We start from the raw sequence: 25,731 nt of genomic DNA on the forward strand, positions 1-25,731 counted from the left end.
AGAAGAGTCTCAGCCCCGGTATTTCCAAACAGGGGACTGACCGTCCGCCTCTCCGTGCACAGCTGGCCACAAGCCCTGCTCCCAGCCAGAGGTCTAACTCACCTAGTTTTGTAACTTCCAAGCTTCTGGAAGACTAGAGATTTCAGGGTTTTCAAGGCACATCACCCATCAGATGTTTAAAGGCAAGTCAACTCCCTCCAGGGCAGAGTCGACACCCCGGGCACCACACCAGGCCCTTGTCAGGCTGGAGCCTCGGCTTCCCCCAGACCCGGTCCCACCGCTCCCAGGACAAGCTGGGCCTCTCCACGTGCTGCTCGTGGGGACCTCCGCCGTGAACAAGGTTCCCCAGCTTCCGCGCTCGTCCCGACTGCCCGCAGATCGTCGCTGCTCCCTCGCGCCTCAGGGGAACCCGCACTCTCCCTAACCGCACCCCACTTAGTAAATACTTAGAAGGCTTGTCTCCCTCATAGTATCTGCTTCACCCTCGGCACCGCATTTATGACCGAGCACGTACCCTATACAACTATATACGCATATCAAGATACTGAAGGAAGGAAGGAGGGGCTGACGCAGGAAACAGCTTCTTCCCCGAGAAGGCCTCTGAGAGGAGCTAGATTGTGCTTGGATTTCGGGGGACACAGTTCTTACCTGATTCACCGAGGGGTGATGTGTACAAGGCTGTGGGCACCTGCCTCTCTCACCTGCAATTAAAGGATTGCAGCCTATTCTGCAGACCCTCTATTGACTGTAAACTGTCAACCCAGGGGAGGAAAATCCCTCTGCAGGGCGCTGCTGGCTACATGCAACCCCAGACAAAACCGGGAGAACACAGCTATTTCTGTCTTAAGGAGGAATAGTTAATGCCATTAGAAACTAAGATAAAAAAAGAAAGAATCCTCTGTCTTCACAGATGAATCACTGAAACCTGCTTCAGAAGACCACCCATGGTTCCGGAGAAAGTATTTTGCTGGTTAACTTTTTATCGTTCAAGTCTCTTGCAAAGGCTAATTTGAAAGCAGCCAGAAATCACTCTACTTCAAATGCCACTGGTGGTTTGGGAAAGGACCCGGCCCTGGCCTGCTGAATCTCTACGGTAGAAACCCTGCAACCTTCCTCTGGCTGAAATGTGACATAAGCAATATTACTGAGAGCTGACGGCTGATTGGGATAATTACGTCTTTAGAATCATCCACCGGGTCTTCGTGAAATGTCTTCAAAATTCTAGAAGATTGTGGAAATTCTCAGATTGCCGTTTAGCTTCAATATAACTGAACGATGCATTTAAGCTGTACTTTCCTACCTTCTTGGGTGCCAAATACGTTTTTAAAAAATCAGACAACTTCTCAAGTTAAAATGGGACAAGTGGACATATTCAGAATGACAAGTGGACAGCTGCAAACAGACTCATCATAGTTGTAATCATGCAAACGTGTCATCTGTGTGATGACAGAATACTTTGGGCCTCCTGTTAGACCCTCCTAGGATCTGAGCTACTTTCCTCAGAGAGCTGGTGGTCCCCCAAGGCCCCCTCTCCCAAGTCTGCATGGACACTGGGAAAGAGGAGAGAAGCTAATGAATGTCTTTCCCTCATGGAGTCCACAGGGACATTTAACACCAAGCTGAGAGAATACGGTGACACTTCAAATAACCTATTTTGGAAAAAGAACCTGAAAAAGAACAGATACATGTATATGTAGAACTGAATCACTTTGCTGTACACCTGAGACTAGCATGACATTGTAAATCAACTATACTCTAATATAAAATAAAAATTAAATTAAAAAAAATAAGTAAGCCATTTTTTTCCAGGAAGTCTAAATTCCTCTCAAAATCTAGGAACAGCTTAAAAAGCTTTACTGAGGGAAGGAAGGTAAGGAAGAGGGGGCTGAGAAGGGAGAAGGGAAGGAGCTGGGAAGAAACAAGGGCTCTCATGGTGACCAGCGCTGCCCTGTGTGCGTCCCTCACTCCCACAGCCCACCTCTCCCAGGAGAACGCCCCACTGACCTCAAAAGAGAATGGACGGAAAACTTCTCCTTCTTCAGACCTTCCCTCTCGGTGTCACAAAATGAAGGAAAAAAAAAAAAAGAGGTCATGATAAAACCTTGATACTAAAGCTTCTCAAATAACTCAGTACATTTTTCAGTAGCTTGACCAGCCTGAGAGGTGTAACCAGAGGATTCCAAATCTCCCTCCTAGAGTCTGAAATCCAGAGAGGGATACATGGGGAAAGAGGAGATCTTAGTGAGACCCTCCATGGAGAGCAGGAGGGGAACACATACCTGCATTCACACCATCAACCTTTCTCACCAGACGTGTCGATAAGAATACCAGGTAACAATTTTATTCACAAATAAAAAAAAGGTCTTACAAAACTAGTTATGTAAGGAAACCAACATTTACAAATGTATCAATTCCAGTATGCAAAACAGTCACGATGGGGTCTAAACTGACGCAAGCTGACTGCCTTAAAGCAATGATGGATAGTTTTTCCTTTTCTATTTTTTTTTACTAGCACAGACAATGGTGCTTAACCTAGGTAACAGCAACATTAACACTTTATCTAAAGTAGAAAAATCTACATTTGAAAAATACATTCCATACACACAAGATTAGAAAACCCCACGCCTTTATGTGCTTGTTCTCCAACCCTGATCTCATCCTTGTCAGTGAGCTTCTGCAGTGCCCGTACTCCCAGCCCTGTTATTAGCTGAGGGCGGTTCCTGGCATCAGCACCCTAGCAGCCGAGTCTATCTGAGTTCTGCAGGATATTGACATGAAATGCCAACTGGATTGTCCTCTACAGCATTTACAAAGAGTGCAGACTATAACATCATTGTATGTTTCCGTAGCACACGGTAGTAAACCGTCTTCCTCTGGATAAAAATAACCCAGGATCGGGACTTCCCTGGCGGTCCAGTGGTTAGGACTTCGTCTTACAATTCAGGAGGTGTGGGTTCGATCCCTGGTCAGGGAGCTAAGATCCCACATGTCTTGGGGTCAAAAAAACCCAAAACATAAAACAGAAGCACTATTGTAACAAGTTCAATAAAGACTTTAAAAATGGTCCACAACAAAATAATCCAGGATTTTTCAAATGCAGAATCAAATGAAATCAATTTTTTAACCCTAAGTGTTTCTCTATTGATCAAAAGTGATGTTTCAGGATTTGTGGCCAAAGTCTCATTCCCATCCATCTTAGCTTTCTCCTGCAAGGGTTTTTGCCTTTGAAGTTAAAGAGGGCTCTACATGTGGAAAATATACTCAGGTTACAAAAAGGAGCACAACCCTGGCTTACTTTGATCACCCCTCTGTCACCACAAAAGCGATCAGATTACAAACTACGAACGGCACACATGTGACTTAGAGTGAGACTTGCATTTTCGTGGACCTCTTGTGATCAGGTCCTAAATACTTTGCATATATTTCCTAAGGGCAAGTCTCAGAAGAGTTGGTGAGTACCAGAGCTTAGGAACCATTGGTTTAGGCTAAAAAAGGAAGAGAAAAAAGAAAGTCAATCAACTATGACTGGACACCAGGTAGACAGGAAAGGCTGTGCCTTACCATAAGACCCTCTAATTTCCCATTTCAGTCAAAGGAACGGAGGTCACGTGCACGACATACCGTGAGCTCATGTCCGCATGGGGATCCTGAGCTGCAGATGGAGGGACAGTCCCAGCACGGGGAAAAGGCCTCGTGCGAGCTCACTACCGCAAGAGAGCAAAGCACGGGGCAATAAGAGGGAAGATAAAAATGTCCTTGGAAAAGGCAGATTTCTAATGCTCACTTTAAACTCTTTTTTTTTTTTTTTTGGTTGCATCATGCAGCTTGCGGGATCTTAATTCCCTGACCAGGGATTGAACCCAGGCCCTCGGCAGTGAAAGTGCTGAATCCTAACCAGTGGACTGCCCAGGAATACCCTCTAATGCTCACTTTAAATGTCAGGTAGAAGACTGATTTGGAAACAAAATATCTCAGCATTCTCTAACACAGGGATGTTCAAAGGTCTATTTCTTTTTTAAGTGCAAATGGGACAGAGCTAATAGTAATCACTTAAAAGACAACAGCCAGAGCTGATCACGTACGTTCAAGCAGGAAAAAAATAAATTCTGCTCAAATAATTCCTCTCCAGGGCGCAGAGATGAGCCAACGAGCCCTCCCCTGGTTCATGACTGAGCTGGGTTATTTCTGTCTCAGCTCTAGAGCTAATTCTAGTACGTAAATACCAAGGTGGTAGGGGATGGATCGCCTTCATAGAAGCACCAGACTCTTAAATCCAGCGCCGTTGGGCTACAGTGGGAATTACTGTGAAGAAGCAGCTTAGGAGATTGGTGGGAGCCCTATACGGCAGTTATAATCCACTCACCTAAACGCTGCCTACAAGCTGTGCTTTTTCTTCTGGTCCTAATATGCAGAGTCTCCTAAGACAGCTCACCTGGTGGCATGCTTCAGTAGCAGGGAAACCTGATATGTTGTCATTTCTAAAGCCTTTAGTATAAAATACGATGCAAATAAAAGATCATTATAAATACCGATTCTCTATAAAAGAGAAATTCTGCATCTTTTAAGCTCAGTCCCAGGGACACAAGTAACAAATGCTTCCACATCAATGGATTTTCACATAAATCTGCTAATCTAGGATGCGCACGCTAAGGGGTTTTTAACTCAGAGGGATGGGCAGTCCTTTCCCAAACACATGTCCTAACTCAGGCCCCTCTTGTTAACTAATTCAGCCACCGTTCGCAAGACCGTGGCTGAGGCGAGAAGCCTCAATTCTGCAAGATTTGGTCGCTTCTGATTCCCAGTTAGGACAGTTAACATCATCTAATAAACCCAAGACTCAGGCAGGCCATGTGAAGTCAATTCTAACCTCCTATGCTAATTATTTAGAAGATGAAAAAGTGACCTTCAGGAAATAAAAACACTCCCTTTTGAACCCATGCTACCTAAAAACTAAGGTAACTCATCTGACGCTGACTTTTAGTAGGATATATGAAATTATTTCTGGAAAGAAAATGTAAATGAAAATTTATACTCTGGGTCTTCAGTCTTGGCAAACCACCTCCACCATAAAAAGAAGCATGAATGCATTTCTGTTTCTCGTTATACCCCTAAGCTCGGTGGCTGCAAACTTGGCCCGTCAGGCTCTGAAGTCAGCCTGTAGCGTAGAAGCTTCTTGTGTAGGAAAGATGCAAAGTCTCAGAAGTGCTTGGAGTGTATTCCTTGAGGTCTCAGCTTACAGCTGGCCTGGCTCAGAAGCAACTGGCTGAAAGGCTTAAAATGCCATCAGTGTGGTTCAGATTTACTTTCCTCCCCCAGAAGCCATGCGAGGTCCAGACGGTGCTGAGTCCATAAGCGGAGGAGTGGCTGCCCTTTGGGCTCCATACGACACTTCACTGCAGAAAGAAGCAAGTCCTTTCGGCCTCCTGAAACGGTGACAGAAGGACAGCTTTGAACACAGCACGTGACAAATTAAAGCCCTAAACTGTGACTGTAAACATTTACGGTGCTCAGCTTTCACTAACCGTGCACATGAATTTCATAACATATGGACAAGAAGTTCCTGTAGGGGTGTCCCAGTACCAGGTACCCATGTACTCTGAGAATAAAAACAAAGATTTCCTAACAACCCACAGTCACTCCACATGTGCAGACCTCAAAAGATGAAAATGTGCCCCAAACAAACTGTATCAATTCTTTTGCTGATTTTCAACCTCAGTCAAACATTTAACGCTCGTTTCTGTGTTGCACTCCTTTAAAGCAACTGTAGGTAAAGATTTTAGGATTCTTTAGTCTATTCTTTAAAAGAACAAAGATGGTTAATAATTAATGCTATTCTTAGTCTTTGAATTTAAAACTTCTGTGAAGTCTTGGAGAAAGTTTAGAAAGAGTCTGGGAATGAGACTTCTCTTATAATGACCTCCCTGGAATATTCACACATACGTCACAGGGCAAACGTCCTCGGGAGAGAGCAGCCTTTAGATCTGTCCCTTATCACAAAAGCACAGTGATCTCACTTTGGGAGGGGGTGAGGCTTGGGTCACCTGTGTGTTATTGTACGTGAGTGAAACCTTCATTCACGCCGTAACCCTTCATTAACTTACCACTAATTTGGCATTAGTGACATATCAGACACATTTACAGAAAAAAATTTTTTCAAAGGTCTAAGGAGATTATCTAGAAATAGAAACTTCTGAGGTTCTCTCAATAAGAAGATAGTTTTATCATATATGTTGATCAACTGATATGATAGTAACAACCATATTAAAGCTACCAGGGAGGGAAATTATACTCAATTGGCCAATAAGGAAAAAATAGAGATGCTGATAGACTGAGAAACTAGAACCCGGGTCATCTCATATCTTTTCTACCATTCCTTCCATTATTTCATGTTGACATTTAAAATGTTGGTTAAGAAACACCACCAAAGAAAGCTTTTCCTGTTATTAAACAGGCTGGCTTCATTCTCCCAAACACCTTAGCAAGTGCAGTCTCAATAGCTTAGACCTGGTTCCCTTCTGGGGAGGTGTGTCCAGGGAACATTTGATTAAAATGGAATCACACAGACTAAAGACAGCTCTCTCTCCTATTTGCTTTATCCCGAACGGTATCATTATCAGACTCTGGGTGGCATTAAACTACCCACAGGAAGACTACCGTGTAAAAATAAATTTTCGGAAGCAAATGCATCACACATTAGAAATCCGAGCCTCACACCAAATACAGACAAAAGTCCCTTGGTGCACTTGGCAATAAATCAAATCATCACACTGTACACCTTTAACTTCTGCTACGTTATATGTCAATTACCTCTCCACAAAGCTGGGGAGAAAAGAGTGAATAGAGGTTAAAGCACAAGTGAATGAAACTTGTACTCACGTGAAATAGAGGTTAAAATACAAGGGAGTGCCTGGGTAGGAATTTAAAGTTTCATTGAAAATAAAATAGAAAGAAATGGTTTAAAAAGGGGCGGGAATGTTTTGGTAACAGCTGCCCTCATCCACCCCCGGAACAGAAAACAGTGCCCTCCTGAGTTAGGAGTGAGCCCACATCAGGGGCCAAGCTCACTGCTCCTGAACTTGAGGAGCCAGGAGTCCTGCCCTCTGGTCCACTAATAGAAAGCTTCCGAAATCAAATTCTTTGCAAGAGGTAAGTTCAGTAACTACGACTAAGAGAAGTGTTTTTCAGAGTTTAGAAAAGATTCTCGCTTAAAATGGGCTCAAAATATTATTTGCTTTTTTTTTTTTTTTTTTTTTTTTTTTTTTTTTTTGCGGTACACGGGCCTCTCACTGTTGTGGCCTCTCCCGTTGCGGAGCACAGGCTCCGGACGCGCAGGCTCAGCGGCCATGGCTCACGGGCCCAGCCGCTCCGCGGCATGTGGGATCTTCCCGGACCGGGGCATGAACCCGTGTCCCCTGCATCGGCAGGCGGACTCTCAACCACTGCACTGCCAGGGAAGCCCTGCTATTTTTAATTACATGGAGAAAATGGAAATGATTTACATTTTAACAATCCCTTTCCTGAATTCAGGATGTCTTATTTAGATTTGCCGAAATTATCTAATAGTTATAAGACAACACATCTTAGAAAGCCTATAAAAACCTTTCATTAATAAATTACATGGAGTGGGGCTTCCCTGGTGGCACAGTGGTTGAGAATCCGCCTGCCAATGCAGGAGAAACGGGTTCGAGCCCTGGTCCGGGAACATCCCACATGTTGCGGAGCAACTAGGCCCGTGCGCCACAACTCCTGAGCCCGCGCTCTAGAGCCCACAGGCCACAACTACTGAGCCCTCGTGCCACAACTACTGAAGTCCGCGTGCCTAGAACCCATGCTCCGCAGCAAGAGAAGGCACCGCAATGAGAAGCCCGCTCACTGCGAGGAAGAGTAGCCCCGCTCGCCGCAACTAGAGAAAGCCCGCGTGCAACAACCAAGATCCAACGGAGCCAAAAATAAATAAATAAAATAAATAAATTTATTAAAAAAATATTTGGTGATGTCCTTAGCCACTGAGAACTACCTCAAAAATGAATAAATAAATTACATGGAGCAACCTGAATGTAACATTTCCTCATTCATCTTATATGTAATTATAACTTTCCATCAGACTTTGAGTTGAAGGTATCTTTATGTAATCATAATTACCTTGACAACTCTCTTTGAAAAGAATTCATGTCATGATGCACCAATCTTACAAACTAAACTACGTTTCTACAATTTTGCATCCATGTAGCTGGGACAAAAGGGCTCATCCACCCTACCTCCATCTCCTCAATAACACAGACAGGAAAAAGGGCAGGCTGCGTTGCTTCTGACACGACTTGGCTTCGAGTTGCTTTATTCCTTAGTTTTAGAATTTACACCGCAAAACTGGGGACAGGCTACAAAATTAAGACGAGCAGTAATTCTATGTACTGACAATACTCGGAAGACCTGTAGCTAGTGCGATGGCAGCACCGTCGGCGCAGCCACTCAGACTTTCTTCTGACAGTAGATACACGAGAAGGTGAAACAGATAGTTCGTGAAGGTAACACAAGCAAGTTTATCATCAGAACGAAGTGACTTGATGCAAAAGAAACTTCAGCATTTTGTAATGAAAACGTGACTCAGATTAAATATTAAGTGTCCTAAGATGTTCATTTTAGAGTACGCGGCAAGGCTTCCGATTGGGATGTTGGGATTAGCTGCCAAAGGGCCCCGTGTCCTGTCTTCTGCGTCCTCCTCTCACCCGTTCTCGGGGCTTGTTAGCTGCTCTGGGCTGCCGGGGGTTCTCTGTCCAAAGGTCTGTGGGCCACGCCCATGCTGAGACCTATATGCACCGAGGCCAGTGGGCCACGCCCATGCTGAGACCTATATGCACCGAGGCCAGTGGGCCACGCCCATGCTGAGACCTATATGCACCGAGGCCAGTGGGCCACGCCCATGCTGAGACCTATATGCACCGAGGCCAGCTCTTACGTCTTTTCTTACTATCCTCATGAACAGTGTGAAAATCAGAGGCTGGCCCCAAAGAACAAGGCCAGTGAGTGAGCTTTCCCAGCTACAGAGGTACGCAGTCTGTGCTTTTTAAACTGCCTCATTTGTTTGATCTTCCTCCTTTCATGGATCTCTTCTTCATTTCCGTTATTATGAGAAAACCAACATCGTTTTTTCTCCAAAGCCAACAAATGTTTTCAGTACAGAATTCCCTGTACATGCTTTATAGATTTTCTTCATAGTTACAAAAAAAAAAGTACTGCAGGTTTAGATGCACATAAACCCACATATGTGTTCTTAGAAGGAACTATCTCCGTCCACACTGACTTTAGACTGTTTCTGATTTTATTAGACAAAGACAGGACGTCTCAAGGAAACAGAGGCGCTATCCAGGAGCCTGTGCAGCGTGCTTGTGGCTCATCGGCCGCATCCCTGATCTGGGGCAGGAAGGACCGAGGATGAGAGCAGCCCTGTCTGTGCAGAAGAGGGCTTGCGGGGCCTGGGAGCCCCTGTTGCTGCGATTCTGCCCTTTCATACTAAAGGCCAGCATCGTTCTTCCAGAAGAACGCACACCAACAATGTATGTGCTCACGTTCAGGGAACGCTTATACACGTTAAGCCAAATTCAGCAAAGGCCACCTCCTCACCTGGAGGAGAAAGCAGGGACAGGGCCCAGGTGCCCCCGGGGTCAGAGCCCATCGCCCTTCAGTCACCACCTGCCCCACCCCAAAACCTGATTTCAGACCCTTCCATCTGGAAGGATCTTCTGCTGTATTTGGTGCCAGATCACAACCAACAATCAATTTCCAACCAAACTGATCCATCAGTCAAAGCAAAATGATCTAGAAGAACCACAGGGAAAGAGAGAGGAGGGAAAAGGGTAGCCGCAGGGGACCTAAATTCTCATTAACTTGACCGTGAATGGACAGCATGTAAGTATTGGGCGTAAGGACATCACAGGGGAAGACAAAGGTGAGGAACTGCTTCCAAGATGCTCCCATAACTAATTCATCTCTCAGCCAGGATGGTGCTGGGGTGCGGTGCTGGGTAGCTGGAGTGACAAGAGGAGAAAAGAATACGGCTGCCCTGGACGGCCTTAGAGATAAGCTGTTAGTTAAAAAAAAAGACTCCTGAAATTTAATTTAAATATATTCTCCTATAACATACAAGAAGTTATAAAGGATGGAAAGACCTTCTCCCCAGGTTCCCCCACATTTAATGGGGGACAGAGTCCTGTTCCCTCTGGGCTTCCTTAAGTCACTGCTGTGCCCACACCGAATCCATCGCCGCCTTACCTGGGGTGACGGCTGAGTGGCCAGGTGATGGACATCTCCCCTCTCCTGAGCCAGCTGATTTCTGGCAGTGAGCGTGTCCTGAGTTAGCGCTGGTTCTGGCACTGAGTTGTTGAGTCTCGATAGATCAGTAGTTTCTGTAAAGTTTTCAGGGTGAGCTTGAATTGGAACTGCTCCACCAACCAGACCCCGACTACTGTTTGAGTCCACGGATGCTGAACTTGCGCTCTCTGGATTGAGGGAGTGAACGTCTTCTCCAGGGAGCTCAGGATAAGAACCGCAAGAAGAGATGTCGTCACCACAGCTGGGCTTTTGCATCAGAGGCCAGGCGTCCGAAAACTCGCCACAGATGGACCTCGAAAGGGATCCAAAGAAAGTCGGCACTGCTTCCCCCGCTGGACCTGTGTTTCTGGACACATGTTCGAAAGAGCTGTAAGTTCTCTACTGGGAGAAAAACCTACTACAAAGCAACATTCCAGCTATGCTTTTCAGTTTTCTAGATGAAATAAACAACAAGTTATTGAGCCAGAATCCTCATGCTTCCTTTGTTATAAACTTGCTTCAATACAGTAAGTTAAATTACTACGTTTACTTTAAAACCGAATTTTTATACCTACTTCTAACCAATATAAACTTAAATCCGATGTCTAAAATAGGCAGTTTCCTGGGTCTTAATTGAGTTCCTTTGATTGCTGTTCTAAAATTCTCTGAGTATGTGACACGCTAAAAATTACTTACAGATGATGGAAGTGTCACAAATCATGAATATAAGACAAAAACAAAATTAGTGGAATATAAAGAATAAAGAACGTTACACTGGCTATCAGTAACCCTGAGACACTTACCTAATTCTTGCCGAAGTTCCCACCTCCTACAATGTCTAGAATGTTATGAATGATACTAAAAAAGTGATGTCCCATAGTTTCCCATGAAAATTGGAACACGAGTAGCCTGTATATTTGCACGCGGGAACACGAAATTATATAGATTAAAGACACCCATTTACCTGTCCTGAAGAATGGCCTTGGAGTGCACCCTACAAGCAGGAGTCTCCCGGCCGACGCTGCAGGCCCCGTCACAGCACGGGGATGGGATGAGATGCACGGGCCCTAGGAAAGCCGGCAGGGCTGTGAGGCGCTGTGCTTGTTTATACCAGTTCAACACTGCTCTCGAAAATTTAGCTATTCCCCTTTGGGTGACTTTCAGGGGGAAAGGGGTCATGAGGTTTAATTTTTTTCTCTTTTTTCTTATCTTAAAAATGATGGACCACTTCTATGAAGGACCCGGAAGAGTCAAATTCCTGGAGACAGAGAGTAGGATGGTGGGTCCCAGGGGCTGGAGGGCAGGAAGAATAGGGGGTGAGTGTTTAAAGGGGCCAGGGTTTCAGTTTCGGGTCGTGGAGAAGCTCTGGGGATGGTGGTGATGGTGGCACAATGATGTGAACGTGCTTAATGACCCCCAACTGTACACTGAGAAACGGCTAAAATGGTAAATTTAAGGTGATGTGTCTATTTTACTACAATGAAAATAAGGATGAAGAGGAATGAGGAGACGGTACGTGAAACGAGACCTTCACCTATGGCTGACGAGGGCGGAAAGAGCACAGGGTTTCTGCAGAGCGGGCTAGCCATGCAGCGCAGAACATAAACGTCTAAACCCTTTAACTCCACACGCACACAACTTTTTGTTTTTTTACTGCTATGAATGTATCTTAAAGAATAACTATCTATGTGCACACAGTTTTGCAAACTATTATGTTCACTGAAGCGGTATGTATTTTTGGTTACAAAGATAATACACATTCACTGAAGAAAAAAACTTGAAAAATAGAGCGATTAGATCAGAAATTAAAAAATGAGTCTTCCTTAATTCCATAAGCTGCAAGACACTGTCCACATTTCTGAGCAGCCTTCTAGACTTCTCTCTCTACATATACAGACATATGTAACTGTGATTTTATAAAACTATAGATAGAGTAAAACATACAGACAAAATTAGGAAATTAGCATTAATCATGCTGTTGTGTAAGAGAACATTCTTGTCCTTAGGAAACAAGCACTGAAGTAAAGGGACACCTTATCTGCAACAGATTTTTCTCTTTTTTTGGCTGTACCGCACAGCTTGTGGGATCTCAGTTCGCCAACCAGGGACTGAACCCAGGCCACAGCAGTGAAAGCCCAGAATCCTAACCACTAGGCCACCAGTGAACTCCCTGCAACTGATTTTTAAATGGAAATTTAAAAACTGTGTACATGTCTGTGTAAAGCACACAGTTGGCCCTTGAACAACATGGATTTGCACTGTGTGGGTGCACGTGTTGGAGGATTTTCCTCAACAGTAAATACTACAGTGTCACACGATCAGCGGGTATCTGGTTCCGGGGATGTAGGACCACGGATACGGAGAAACCGTGAACACAGAGAAGCCGCAGACACAGAGGGTCAACTATAAGTTACAAGTTGATTTTTGACTGGGCGGAGAGTGGGTGCCCCTAACCCCCAAGTTGTTCAAGGGTCGACTGTGTACACCCACCATACTTAGAGATAAAAACGATAAAGCGAATGTGGGCATGAGATAAAATGTTAACACTGGGGGAATCTAGGGACAGGGTATGTGGGAATTCTTTGTCCTATTCTTTCAACATTTTTGTAAGTCTGAAATTATGTCAAAATAAAAGTGAAAAGAAAATGGGCACTGTCACTAAGGAAGAAGCAATTTATATGATGAGCGACACTGAGCCTGGGCGGGTGACAGCGGGGGCGGACGCTGTCCAGTCTCCGCGTTCTATTTCAAAAACGTGCAACAAAGCCATCCACGTATTTAATCTTTCTTTTCAGGTAGAAGTGAGGATGAGGCAGAGTTTGCACAAAGCTGTACTTGATCACATTTAAACCCAAGTGTCTCTCTCAAGCAATCCTGTTTGCTAACTCTGATCTAGGGGCAGTGCCTGGCGCCGCATCTAGAAAATGCGGTGCTTGGGCCGCCTTGAGAATCACCAAGGCATCGGTGCTGTCAGGAGCCGAGTCTACGATCTCCGCAGGCAAAGGCAAAACCAGATCCACGCATGCTATGGCAATCCCATGTTTTATGCTTAACCCTAAAGCAGAAGACAGTAGTGGCCAGTAGAGAAAGAATTACGTTCAAGATGCCTTATCCCACATATTAAATATTAGACTGAAAAGCTGAACCCTGCAATTTCTTGAAAAGAAAGATCGGACAGTTCTGAGACAATAAGCAGTTGAATTGGGAAATGTTTAACTTCAAGGAAGGTTACAGGAGACAAAATGCTGCTGCGCTATTGCAACCACAGGTGCCAGGGGACCTGTGAGGGGTGGATGGGGCAGGTGGCGGGCAGGCTTCCGGAAGGGCTGCGGCCGCGTCGATTTTTACTTTGCAGAGGAGGTGAGTTTGTGGGGACAGGGGCAGGAAGCGTGCCAGCTGGTGTGACCTATGCCCGTTTTTGCCCACGTTAGAAACCAAGTCCATCTGAATCACAGGCAGACGCGGCTGTGTCGTGCCTCACAGTCATTGCTTTTCCCCAAAGTGAAGGTTTGCGGCCACCTTGCGTCGAGCAGGTCTGTCGACGGCATTTTTCCTGCAGCATCTCCTCACTTTGTGTCTGTGTCCCATTTTGGTAATTCTCACGATATTTCGAATTTTTCATTATTTTTCATTATATTTGTTCTGCTGATCTGTGATCAGGGATCTCTGATGTCACCACTATACTACGCCGAAGGCTCAGATGACGGTGAGCGTTTTTCAGCAATAAAGTATTTTGAAATTAAGGTGTACACATTATTTTTTTAGACATAATGCTGTTGCACTTAACAGACTTCAGTACAGTGCAAACATAACCGCTATATGCACTGGGAAAGCCCCAAATGTCACGTGACTCGCTTTATTGCAATATTCGCTTTATTGCAGTGGTCTGGAACCGAACCCACAGTAGCTCCGGGGTCTGCCTGGACTTCCCTAAACGTTCACTTCTGTCAATAACCCCAGAGGCAATTATGGTTTGTGGAAAACCCTGCAATAGGTCTCCCTCCTTCCTCTTCTTTAAGATATCCCAAAACACACTAAGACACTTACATGCAGGTTCAGGTGGAATCCACCAGACAAGAAAGGAGATGGATCCCCTGCTCTACAAAAGGCTCATATTATTTTAAATCAATTCACCCCAAAATAAAGGCAAACTTGCTTAAAAAGTTACTGAGAAATTCTAGAATTTTAATGAGATGCTTCTTTTCTGTTAAATACTTAAGAGACACAAAACACCCAAAACATCAGGGGATGGGGGAGAACGACTGAACTAGATTAGCTTTAACTAGAAAACTGAGTGGGAGCAGTTCTTTGCAGCTTCAGTGCCTGCATTCCTAGTGGCCCCCAAGCGCTGAACTTACCGCAGGTCTGGGCCGAGTCCCGGTGGCACTGACAACAGGCGTGGGGCGCAGGGCCGCTGAGCCGAGGTCTGTCGAAACAGGACAGTTCAGAACCGTTGTACTGCAGGTCCTGTGCCCTCAGGGACCCTGCAGAGGCCGAGAACTCGGTCAGCAAGACAGCTTCCCCAGGAGGAGCCCACAAACATCCCAGTGCAACCAGAACTACCCCGGCTTTTGCAGTTATAAAGGAAAGGAGAGCTGTTGTTCACATCTAAAAATACTTCTTACACGGAAGCAAAGATATGAAACAATCAGTCAAGACAGCTCGAGATGTAAGGTACTTGTGTTGCCAGAACTCAGACGAGCTGTGTTTCTGCCGAGGGGCGGGGGTACCCCTGCCTCCTCAGGTCCCCGGGAAGTGATGCTGCCCAGTGGCCGCGCCCTCAGCCCTTTTGGCAGGAGGCCTCTTGGGGAGCAGGCCCCTGGGACGCCTGTTTCCACGTGCTCTCTCTGTCCCTTTGGCTGCAACCTGACTCTCCTCTTAGGTTCTCGTCAAACACCTGGATGGCAGTGATGACCAACACCCTCACCAAGATGCTAAGACACAGAAAGGGCTCAGAACTCACAGCTGGGTTTCTTCTCCATAAACTGCCGCTTACAGTATATGACGCAGAGGATGAGCAGGGCCAGCAGGACGGTGGCCAGGGCGCTGCAGATCACGGCAGCCAGGGCCGTGTCCCGCGGGCTGGAGGCCGTGGACGGGATCCTCACCAGGTTGACCTTGCTGGTACCTGAAAACCACGGGGATGGAATCAGCACATCTCGACCACCCAAGGGACTCAGGTGCTCACACTGAACTCGGGGTCCCCTGCAGCAGTGGCCTTCATGCAACATCAATGAGACCAGGGGGAGGTGTTCTAGAGGGCTCAGACTCTCCCTCCGCCCGGGAGATTGCTTGAATACTGCACCTCTCCCTGCGACTCTCCTCTGTTCCCCTGACACCAACCACGCGCAGCCCCGACACGTGTGCTGTCGGGCCCGTTGGACCAGAACCATCTGCGAGTCGGGAATCTGTCATCTTGTTCTTCCTCCCCAGCACTTGGCAGTGTGGGCCGCAGAGCAAGCACTCGATATGCACCCTTTAATTGGAATTAGACCTTCTACAGTTTTAAGCAGGCTGAACTAAAGTATGCTTTGGGGGTCCACTTTAGGGGAAAACCAGGACTTGGATCATTCATAACCTCACAGCAGGCCCCCAATTTCTGAGACAGTGAACATTTTTTAACGCCTTAGCTGTTAAATCACTGAACAACACCTAAGTTTTGGAGAAAAAAACCGAACACTGTTGTGATCTCAGATTGACAGCACTTCTCAGTTTGGACGAAGCACACCTTGAGGGCCGATTGCCCCTGTGGCTCACGGTGATGGTAATGGACTTGGCAGCCCTAGAGATGACAGGCTGGTGTCTGCATCTGTGCTGCACACGGCACAAAAGGCCACCTGGTACTTCCTCCCCACCCCTGAGTGCACAGGCCCCACCCCCGACTGCACAGGCTCCACCCCCATCCCAACCCCTGAAGCCTGGTTTCCACTGTACGACCCCTGCGGCTAGAGCCAGAGAGAAACTTCAGGGTTGATATTATTGAATCGTAAAAATACGACCGCAGGAGCGATCGTTTTGGAATGTTGAACCTTGGTGTATCTACACTCAGTGATTCTGGGCCACCCTCAAACACGTTTCTTATTGCCACTGGGAAAGGCACATAAACCATATACCTTGGACCTGGATGAATAAGAATCTTAATCCAATCATACATTTTGAAGGATATCTGTTTGTAAACATGTTTTAATATTCATAAACAAATAGCGCTTCTAGCTATGTAGACATAGTGTCATAATCAAATCGCACACGTTAGATGTTCATCACACAGCAAGTTAAATAGATTACACCTCTGACCTGATAGAGATGAAATCTAAACCTGAAACAGCCTCTGTCAGTGGACAAATTCACAAGAGGACATATGAACACAAGCACAGCTGTGCAAACACTGGTAAGTAAATACACGAATAGGAATTTATATCGAATGCAAGTAAAATCGTGGGCTACGCTTGGGAAACATTAAGTAGTACCTATTGCGACCAAATGGTGAAGTTGATTTATGTTTGTGAGAAACTGGCTTAGTTCAGAGTGAGATCAGGCCCCTTAGCTGAAACTTTCCGCCAAATAACCAAGCTCTAGTCAATACCAGGCTTTAGCAGGACTGCTATCAAAATGAGACTGAATACATTATTTGAGTGGAAGATAAAGTTCCTAACTACGATGCAAGGATTAAGTTAAACTCATTGATCAGTGGAGTATTAGATATTCAGAAAAACCCTACGAGGAACCAGGAATTCAGGTTAAAGTAGAACAAGATTAGAGTCTTCTGGGTTCTTATTGTTTAAAACCTTTCTAAAATGGATTAGTCAACTTCCTTGCCTTCACAGAAAAGGAACTGTTTCTAACATAAATCAGCTGAAATGCCCTCAAATGGGTATTATATTTTTAATTCGGTGGTTTGTGACTCCGGGCTTATTTTCCCCAAGCCAATCAGAAAAGTCTTGGTAACACGTATCTTTCCAAGGAAGCGCACTAATACTGTGGTATCAGTGCTACTGAGTTGTCATAATAACATCCATTTTCAGCATAATTACACCAAATAAGCTACTTCTCTATGCATTTCCCAGGCAGGAGCATCTGAAGACGAACAAGAAAATACAGACATGTCACCTCTCAGTTTTCGACACCTATATACGAAAAGGCATCTTGTTAATGCAAACACCCCTCCCGAGAGTCCCCATGGGAAGCACACTCCGAAAGCCACCTTCTTTATTCTTGTTTATATGGACAAGTTTATGACAACCCTGACGGCAAACACCATCTTTTTTTTTTTTTTTTTTAATGGGAAATGGGTTCATCATTCTCAAGTTTGTCACATCAGCAATGCAGACATAACTACAGAAGCTATGAGAGACTGGGCCGAATATCACTAGATTTTAGAACCACCCTCAGAAACTCATTCACATCAGTTCCTGATAAAAGCCTATTTTCTTATCATTCTTTTGACTTGAGCAGTAAAAACAGAGGGGAGGGAGCAGTACCACCAGCTGTATGAAGTGGCTTCTACCCTACTAAGTTCTGGCTCAGAAAAGGACTTACTGACTACAAACCAAAACGGATTGCTTCTCTGACCTGTCATTGCTGCCATGATACTCAGATTCAAGATTCTTTCCACCCACGGCTCTAACTCAATTCCCTGGCCAAGCACCTCGATGCCTACAAGGCATCTCACCCTCACCTTGCTAGGATCCTGAGGGCACTTCCAAGGAACCAGGAATAGGACCACCCGTATTCTCTGGGAAGTTCTAACTTTTCTGGAACACAAAGGCACATCTTACCCTCACCAATTATCAGATTCCTCCCTGATCTCGGCACTACCCTTTGGCAAGTTACTTCAGAGTGAGAGCTGTCTCTTCGCTTAAATTTTACGTGACAGGACACACTGTACGTGGGTTCAGTCTCACGCTGAACATTTCAGTGGGCTCAGCTCAACTGGCGATGATGTGTGAGTGTCTGTAGTGACTAAGACGTCTCAGTCCTAGAAGGCTAAGTGCGGATCTGAACAGATGAGAACACGGGGGTCATTTGCAAGGCCTGGCAAGTGTTTCTATAAGGCCTGCTCCCGCCTTTGGAGTGGGACAAGGTGAGTGAATCCGAGTAGCTGAGACGCCCTCCTTGCACCTCAGCCTCTAGAGAGCTTCGGAACGTGGCTGGGGAGACGTGTGTGTTGGGGGGATTTGTTGCCGGGCTCCGACTGCTTTCGGGAAAGTCCGAGGAAGAGCTCAGGCCGGAGTGGACCTTTCCTCCACCTGACGCTGACATGCACCTCCGGTGACCCCACCCTCCTGACGACGGGGTGAAGTCCGTTGACCACCCTCTATTTATAGAGGAGAAAACCCAGACTTTGAGGGACTTGCTCAAGGTCACACAGCAACACGCAGGCAGCTTGAGAACCGGAACCTGGCCTTCGGATCCTTTCTGGTGGACCACCCTGTCCAGGGATGCAGGTAAGACATCTGTCAGGTAACGACGAGCGGGATGTGGCTCATCTCTGTGGGGAGAAGCTGGCCGGGCCCCGGAGAGACCACGGGCCACCTGATCACAGACCTGTCCACGTGTCCAGGTGTGCAGGTGTCCAGGTGTGCATGGAAGCTGGTTCCACTTGAGGGCCTCTGGCCCAGCGTGGATCTCAGTGTTGCATGATGAGCTGGGCAGAGGGGAAACTCTAGGGAGGGGCTTGAGTCTGGAATGGATTCGAGGGCGAGATGGCAGGAGGGGCAGCGCCCAGACGCCCTCCACTAGTAACTGCAGCTCTGCTTCCTCTCGAGCCTCCTGCTTGTTCAACCTCACGCCTGAGTAGGCTGTGTTTAAAAACCTGCTGAACAAAAGCTCCCTCTTCCCAGAGCCCACTCTCCACAGAGGGTGCTAAACAGGGAGGACGGAACTGGTTGGCACCATCTGGCCCCTCCCTGAACCTCAGCCTCCCCAGGGACGATTACACAGGGGCTCATATGTGGCACCGAGATCCACTGCGAGGGGCCATGAGAAATTCTCTCAGGGCGGAACGAGCTTCCATGCACACCTGCACACCCGGACAGGTCTGCGGTCAGGAGCCCGTGACCTCCCTGTGGACTGGCCGGCTTCTCCCCACGGAGATGAGAGTGGTCTTTACAGTAAAGAACAGGATTACGTCAGACGCTGCGTGTCACTTCTCTGAACTTTACATTCCCAGTCCAAGCTGCTTTCCCAACTCCAGAGTCACAAACCCAACGGCCAGCTGGACGTCTCCACGTGGATGGGGAAGCACCTAAGCCCAGCATATCCAAAAACGAGCTCTCCACCACCCCGACCCACCCTCTTCCCAGCACCCGCCCTGCGCCCCATGAATCCCTCCTCCCTGCCATGGCCTCGGCCTGCAGCACCCTCCCCGGGCCGCGAGCATCACCCCTCCACTGCTGTAGCTCTTTCCTCAAGTGTCACCTACTCAGTGAGGCTTCCCTGCCGAACTCCTTAAAACTGTCACCTCTCTCCGATGCCCCCCGGCTTTCCTTTCCTCCCCAGCACTTGCCACCATCTGACGTTTCATATATTTAACTTGGGTGCTTCCTTGTCATTCTCCCCTGTGGTGGGAGCAGTACAGCCCACTCTGCTTCCCCAAACCCACCCCCCTGCCTTGTGTTGAAGCTGGTCCAGCAAGAGGCTACATTTCCCAGCCTCCTTTGTAGCCAAGTGCGATACGTCCAAATCAGAGTCGAGGGGGCCCGGGAGGATGAGCGGAAGGGATGGGGTGGCATCTGTGTCACCTCCACTTTAGGGACAAATTACTCCAGAGGCCCCTTCACTGGGGCTGGAGCTGCATGTAGCAGCAGCCCAGTCTGGATCCTATGGGTGAGGAGGACAGATGAGGAAGCTACCCAAAGGCTGGCAAAGCAGCAGGGGCCAGGCGCTGGGCCTCTGAAGGACACCTGCAGCACAGCTGCTCCACCAGCTGCACCACGTGCACGGTTACAGAACAGAGAGGACCTGCTGTCTTACAGAGGCTGCGCTACTGGGGGGCTTCCTTGTTGCGACTGCTTAGCCTTGAGCACAACCAATTAGATCCCTCCCTGAGATACAGGCTCCACAAGGGCAGAGATGTCACAGGTTTTGTTCACCACTGTACTGATGATACTTACAAGAGTTCTGGGCACACAGCTGGTGCCCAATAAATATAAACGATGAAACGAATGCATGTCTGTGAAAGAAACTGGAAAACCCTAAGCATTCCCCAAAGTTTGTTAAGTGGCAAACTGTCCAGTCACTGAGATGAGATTATACCCACAATGCGTTTGTCCTTTATCCCTCCACCTCTGGCTGGTGACAGTACAGGTGCAAACGGCTGGGGGAAAATAACAGTTTCGTCTGCAGGCACTTACTTTACATTATGTTAATTTGACTCTGGGAGAAAAAGCAAGGGCTGCTCAGATTTATCAATACAAGCCTTGAAGGTCATTGGCTATATAACCTCAGAATGAGAATGAAACAAAAATTTAGCCCTCTCTATTCAATCTGAATCAGCAGCCCATGGGCTCGTCAAAAAGGGATCTTACTTAAGTTATTATCCGCCAAGTGTAATCTCAGTTAAAAATCCACACTTAGCAACAACTGATTTATAGTGAATTACCAAAGAAGCCAGAAAAGAAGAGGACCTTCAGGGCGTCAATCACATCTTCCAACAAAAGCTGCTTTGGTGTCAATTTCAGAAACGGACTGTTAGGCAAATTGGATCCAGGGAACGATTAAATCGCATTCCTATCATTTTACCAAATTAGGCATCTTTATCTTACATTTTTACCCACACCTTCCCCCTAAAACCACTCAGAGGGATGGAGAAAATTACATGAACATTTAGAGATCTGCTGACAACAGAAGCCCATGAATTTTTTTTGTAGAAAGTCATCCAAATTATCAACATTATCACAGACACCCCACACCAACACCTACAGAGGGCCGGCCTCTTACTACCCACTTTTGGAATGTCATAATAATCCTTCACAGCACGGGTTTTACAGATGAAGACGTCTGTTCAAATTTATAAACAGTTTTTCATTTAAACCACCATTGGGTATTCATATTCTGGAAAGCGAACCAAACTACAGGGTTCCTTGGTTCGTACCGCGTTTGGCTGGCTTGTTTGATTTCAACATGAGTATATTTTTAAAAATTGATTTCTTTCCTCATTTTTTTCAACCAAACTTACTGTAATATAAAGTATTCAACAACTTGAATACAAGATAAATTATTTTTTAAAAATGAAGACATCTGTACAAATCTATAAACAGTTTTTCATTTAAACAACCATCGGGTGCTTGAATCTAGATTTAGGACCGATTTGTCCGTCTGCTCTTTTAAAAAAATTAAGCTATGCTCCTTCCAATATTCCAACAATATTGCTTAGAGCAAAAAATATACTATGGTGTGAAGGACTGCTAGTTCAAATTTTGGACAGACCAGTAAATTCTACTTAATTAGCTAACATATACAGTATAACTTGACCTAACTTAAAACACAAACAGAGCTTCACAAATTCAACCTCTCTTGCCCCGAGATTAAACAGGCTCTTGCATGTTATTGCAGTGAAAAAGAACATATGGCTCTTTAAATTTATTTTTTAAATGTTCTTTGTAAGGTCTATATGGTAGAACTAGATGAGTGTCAGATAAGTAGAGTAGGGAAGAACCAGTTGTAAATGAACTAATTACGCTTTCTGTCTGGGCTTCCATGTTTAAGATCTCACTAATGCCTTGTGTTTTCATCAGAGGGGTCACATAAGAAAATAATACAGCAGGTGTCACACTATGTGACAGATCACTTTGGAAACTCCAACAGAACTGGAAATGTGAGCCTTTTCACTTGTCGATGACCATGCTTTGGTACATGCAACTCAATCAACCATTAGTTCAGGAAGATAAACTTACAGTTTAGATGTTTGCTAATAATTTTCAGTAATACATTTTATCTTTGACTTTTATATCTCTTTCAAGTAAAGTACAAATCAATCCATCGCTTTCTGTGCTCTTTCATCGCCACAACCACTACCAATCAAAAAACCCCATGTTGAATAACTGTTTAGCAAATTGAAAACCTGATGAATCTATTTCTAGCTATGTTCTTTCATTAAAAACGTACATTAATAAACAGCATTTTGCAATCTTAACTGAGGCAAGGATATAGTCCCGGAGTGTAAGGTTTATCTTGTTAATCTAAACTGGTTAAACAAAAATATCTATGGTAACACTCAGTGTATGAATTCCAGATGTACTAAAGAAGTCTGCCAATAAACAAAATAGTTGGATTTTTTTTCCCTCTTCTAATTTATTTGTTTATTGAGGTATAGTTGATGTACAGAATTATATAAATTTCAGGTGTAACGATGTAGTGATCCACAATTTTTTAAGGTTGTATTCCATTTATAGTTATAATAAAATATAGGCTATTTCCCTGTGTGGCACATTATATCCATGTGTCTTATTTATTTTATACATAGATCCTCTTCTAATTTAGATGAGGGTATTGATATGCAATTATGATTTACATTTGTTTTTTCACCTCCTCCCCTTTCTCTTGCCCTGCCTGCCCCTAGTTACAAGGGACACACACATTAAAAGAAAGCTTCTATTCTTTTTTTTTTTTTGGCATTTGAAGTATCCTTGGTTTTATTTAAAATAATGATGATGATGATAATGACGATGAAGGAGGGGCAAGAAGACATGATTACATTTTATTTGACATGCTAGAATAGCACTGTTCCTTTTTCTTTCCAAGTGGAATTTGTTGATTATGGATAACAAAGGAACATGTAAAGAAATAATACCAGTAATTTATTTCTGAGAAGTGAAGACAGAGAGTATCAAAAGTGTCCCTGAGTATTTTCTTCTGATTTTTTTATAGACCTAATAAAACTATTTCTTACTTTTCTAAATGCAAAGTATAAAGAATATAAGTAAATATAAAGTATGGTTCTTAGCCTCAGGCAAGTTATAATCCAGCTGGGAGGAACAAACTGTAATTCTTATTCACGGAGATATCCTTACCTAAATGTGCCCGGGTTGTTTTTTTTGGCCAGCCATGGAGATAAAAGTCTGTTACTGAGGACGCTGGAGTACACTGTAGAGGAGGCTTGAATCCTCAGTGATGTCAAATACGAAATGGAGTATCTAAACTGAGGGTGGGCAAACCTTTCCTGGGAAGGTTTGCAACCACTCAACTCTGCTATTGCAGGGAAAAGGAGCCACAGACAATATGTACATGAATGGCTAGGACTGTATTCCCATAGAAAGAGCAGTAGTTTACTGATCCCTGCTCTACATCCTCTGCACTGCCTACCACCAGATTTCATTTATCTGTTGAGATAAACCCTTTGGAGTTCCAGCCACCAGCATATGCCTCTGAAATAAACAATAAATAAAACAGTCGGATTCTTAAAATCCATTTTATATCAACACTCTGACACTGGATACAACGTAATGTAAAAGAGTGAGTCTTCATCATTTTACTTATCTTTCATTTTAAACTTTGGTCTTTGAACTCTGTGGTTTGTTTTTCAATAACCGATAAAAAAAACATTATTTGAAAATGAGATTCTTTTCTGTTTGCACAGAAAAAAATATATTTTTTAAACTGAATTGATTTTTTTTATTGTGGTGAAATATACGTAACATAAAATTTACATTTAGTGACACTGAGTACATTCACAACATTGTGACCCATCACCACTAAAGTGATGGTTGTCCTCCCGCTTTTCGCCCGTGTCCTTCCTGGTAAACACCAACCTGCTTTCTGTCTCTACGAACTTGCCTACTCTGGATATTTCATATAAATGGAATCATAAAGTATCACGTGACCTTCTGAGTCTGGCTTCTTTCACTTCGTGGAAGGTCTTCGAGTTTCACCTACGTTACAGCATGCATCAGAACTTCATCCCTTTTTATGACTGAATAACATGCCACTGTGTGGATGGACCACATCTCGTTTACTCACTCACCAGATGGTGGATATCTGAGTTGTCTCCACCCTTTGGCTACTATGAATGATGTTGCTGTGAACATTTACGTTCAATCTTTTCCCATGTATGTTTAACCTTTTCACGAAGATACACAGCAATGGTTCCACACGCTATCAAAAGGTACGTTACTGTCATTTCACTAAGGAATTAAGTTAATCAGTGACTCACCTATTTAATGTTACTACACTAAAGCACTAAGTTAATTAGTAAGTCAGGAAATAAACACAATTCCTGGGCAAGCCAAGAGAAGAGTGGAAGGAGACAGCGTCAGAGAACTGGTCAGGATCAGTGCATGTAGGGATCTGTAAACCATAGTGAGGCGTTTGAATTCTATTCTAAGAGTAATAGGAAGTACTCAACAATCGCAGAACATTTATAGCAGCAAACGTCTACATTTAAAAAGATCTAAAATCAATAACCTAATGTTTAACTTTGTGACATTAGAAAAATAAGACCAAACTAAACCAAAAGCTAGCAGATGGAATGAAATAATAAAGGTCAGAGCAGAGACAAATAAACAGAGAAAAACAACAGAAGCGATAAAACCAAAAGTTGGTTCTTTGAAAAGATCAACAAAATTGATGAAACTTAGATTGACAGGAAAAAACGCGAGAAGACTCAAATAACTAAAATCAGAAATGAAAGAGCAGACATTGCTATGGACTTAACAGAAATAAAAAGGGTTATAAGAGAATATTATGAACAACAATACACCAACAAATTGGATAAACTAGGTAAAATAGAAAAATTCTTAGAAATACACAAGCCAACAAAACGGACACAGAAGAGATAGAAAACCAAAATGGAGAGACTATTATCTCATATTCCAACTCATGACAAAGAGATGGAATCAGTAATCAAAAACCTCCTGACAAAGAAGAGCCCAGAACCAGATGCCTTCACTGGTGAATTCTACCAAATATTTAAAGAAAAATCAACACCGTTCCTTCTCAAACTCTTCCAAAAAATGAAGAGGAAAGAAGAGTTCCTAACTCATTCTGTGAGGCCAACACTACCCTGATACCAAAGCCAGATAAAGGCACTATAAGGAAAGAGAACTACAGATCAAGATCCCTTACAGATATAGATGAAAAACCCTCAGCAAAAATAGTAGCAACTCAAAGTCAGTGCATATTAAAAGATTATACACCATGACCAAGTGGGATCTATCCCATGAAGGCAATGATGATTAATCATAAAAAAAAATCAGTCAACATAATACACAATAAAAAAATGAAAGGGAAAAAAACCACATGATCATCTCATTTATGCTAAAAAAGTACTTGACAAAACCCTAACCCTTTCACGATAAAAACACTCAATATATCAGCAAGAGTCCATGCCTGCGTCTGCCCCGAGCCGGCGGTTCTCTGTACACCCAGCACCCAGCACCCAGAGAGACATGCCCTGTGCCCACAGAACAGATGTGGGCAAAGCGGTGG

At 44.7% G+C, this 25,731-nt stretch overlaps 1 protein-coding gene across 1 annotated transcript in view; it reads right to left on the bottom strand.

The window, feature by feature from the left end:
* Nucleotides 1–2,333: 2,333 nt before the first annotated feature.
* The window catches only part of TNFRSF19 (TNF receptor superfamily member 19), a 90,777-nt gene continuing 67,379 nt past the window's right edge, over nucleotides 2,334–25,731 (bottom strand). The window contains exons 6-10 of the mRNA XM_024755302.1: nucleotides 15,272–15,436; nucleotides 14,667–14,792; nucleotides 11,273–11,375; nucleotides 10,270–10,675; nucleotides 2,334–5,423 (exon numbers count right to left, since the gene is read on the bottom strand). Coding sequence (XP_024611070.1) covers nucleotides 5,391–5,423; nucleotides 10,270–10,675; nucleotides 11,273–11,375; nucleotides 14,667–14,792; nucleotides 15,272–15,436 — 833 coding nt within the window. The 3' untranslated portion in view covers nucleotides 2,334–5,390. The remainder of the gene's footprint in view (nucleotides 5,424–10,269; nucleotides 10,676–11,272; nucleotides 11,376–14,666; nucleotides 14,793–15,271; nucleotides 15,437–25,731) is intronic.

The sequence above is a fragment of the Neophocaena asiaeorientalis genome, unplaced genomic scaffold (assembly GCF_003031525.2).
Source record: "Neophocaena asiaeorientalis asiaeorientalis breed wild unplaced genomic scaffold, Neophocaena_asiaeorientalis_V1.1 scaffold443, whole genome shotgun sequence".
Classification (NCBI taxonomy): domain Eukaryota; kingdom Metazoa; phylum Chordata; class Mammalia; order Artiodactyla; family Phocoenidae; genus Neophocaena; species Neophocaena asiaeorientalis.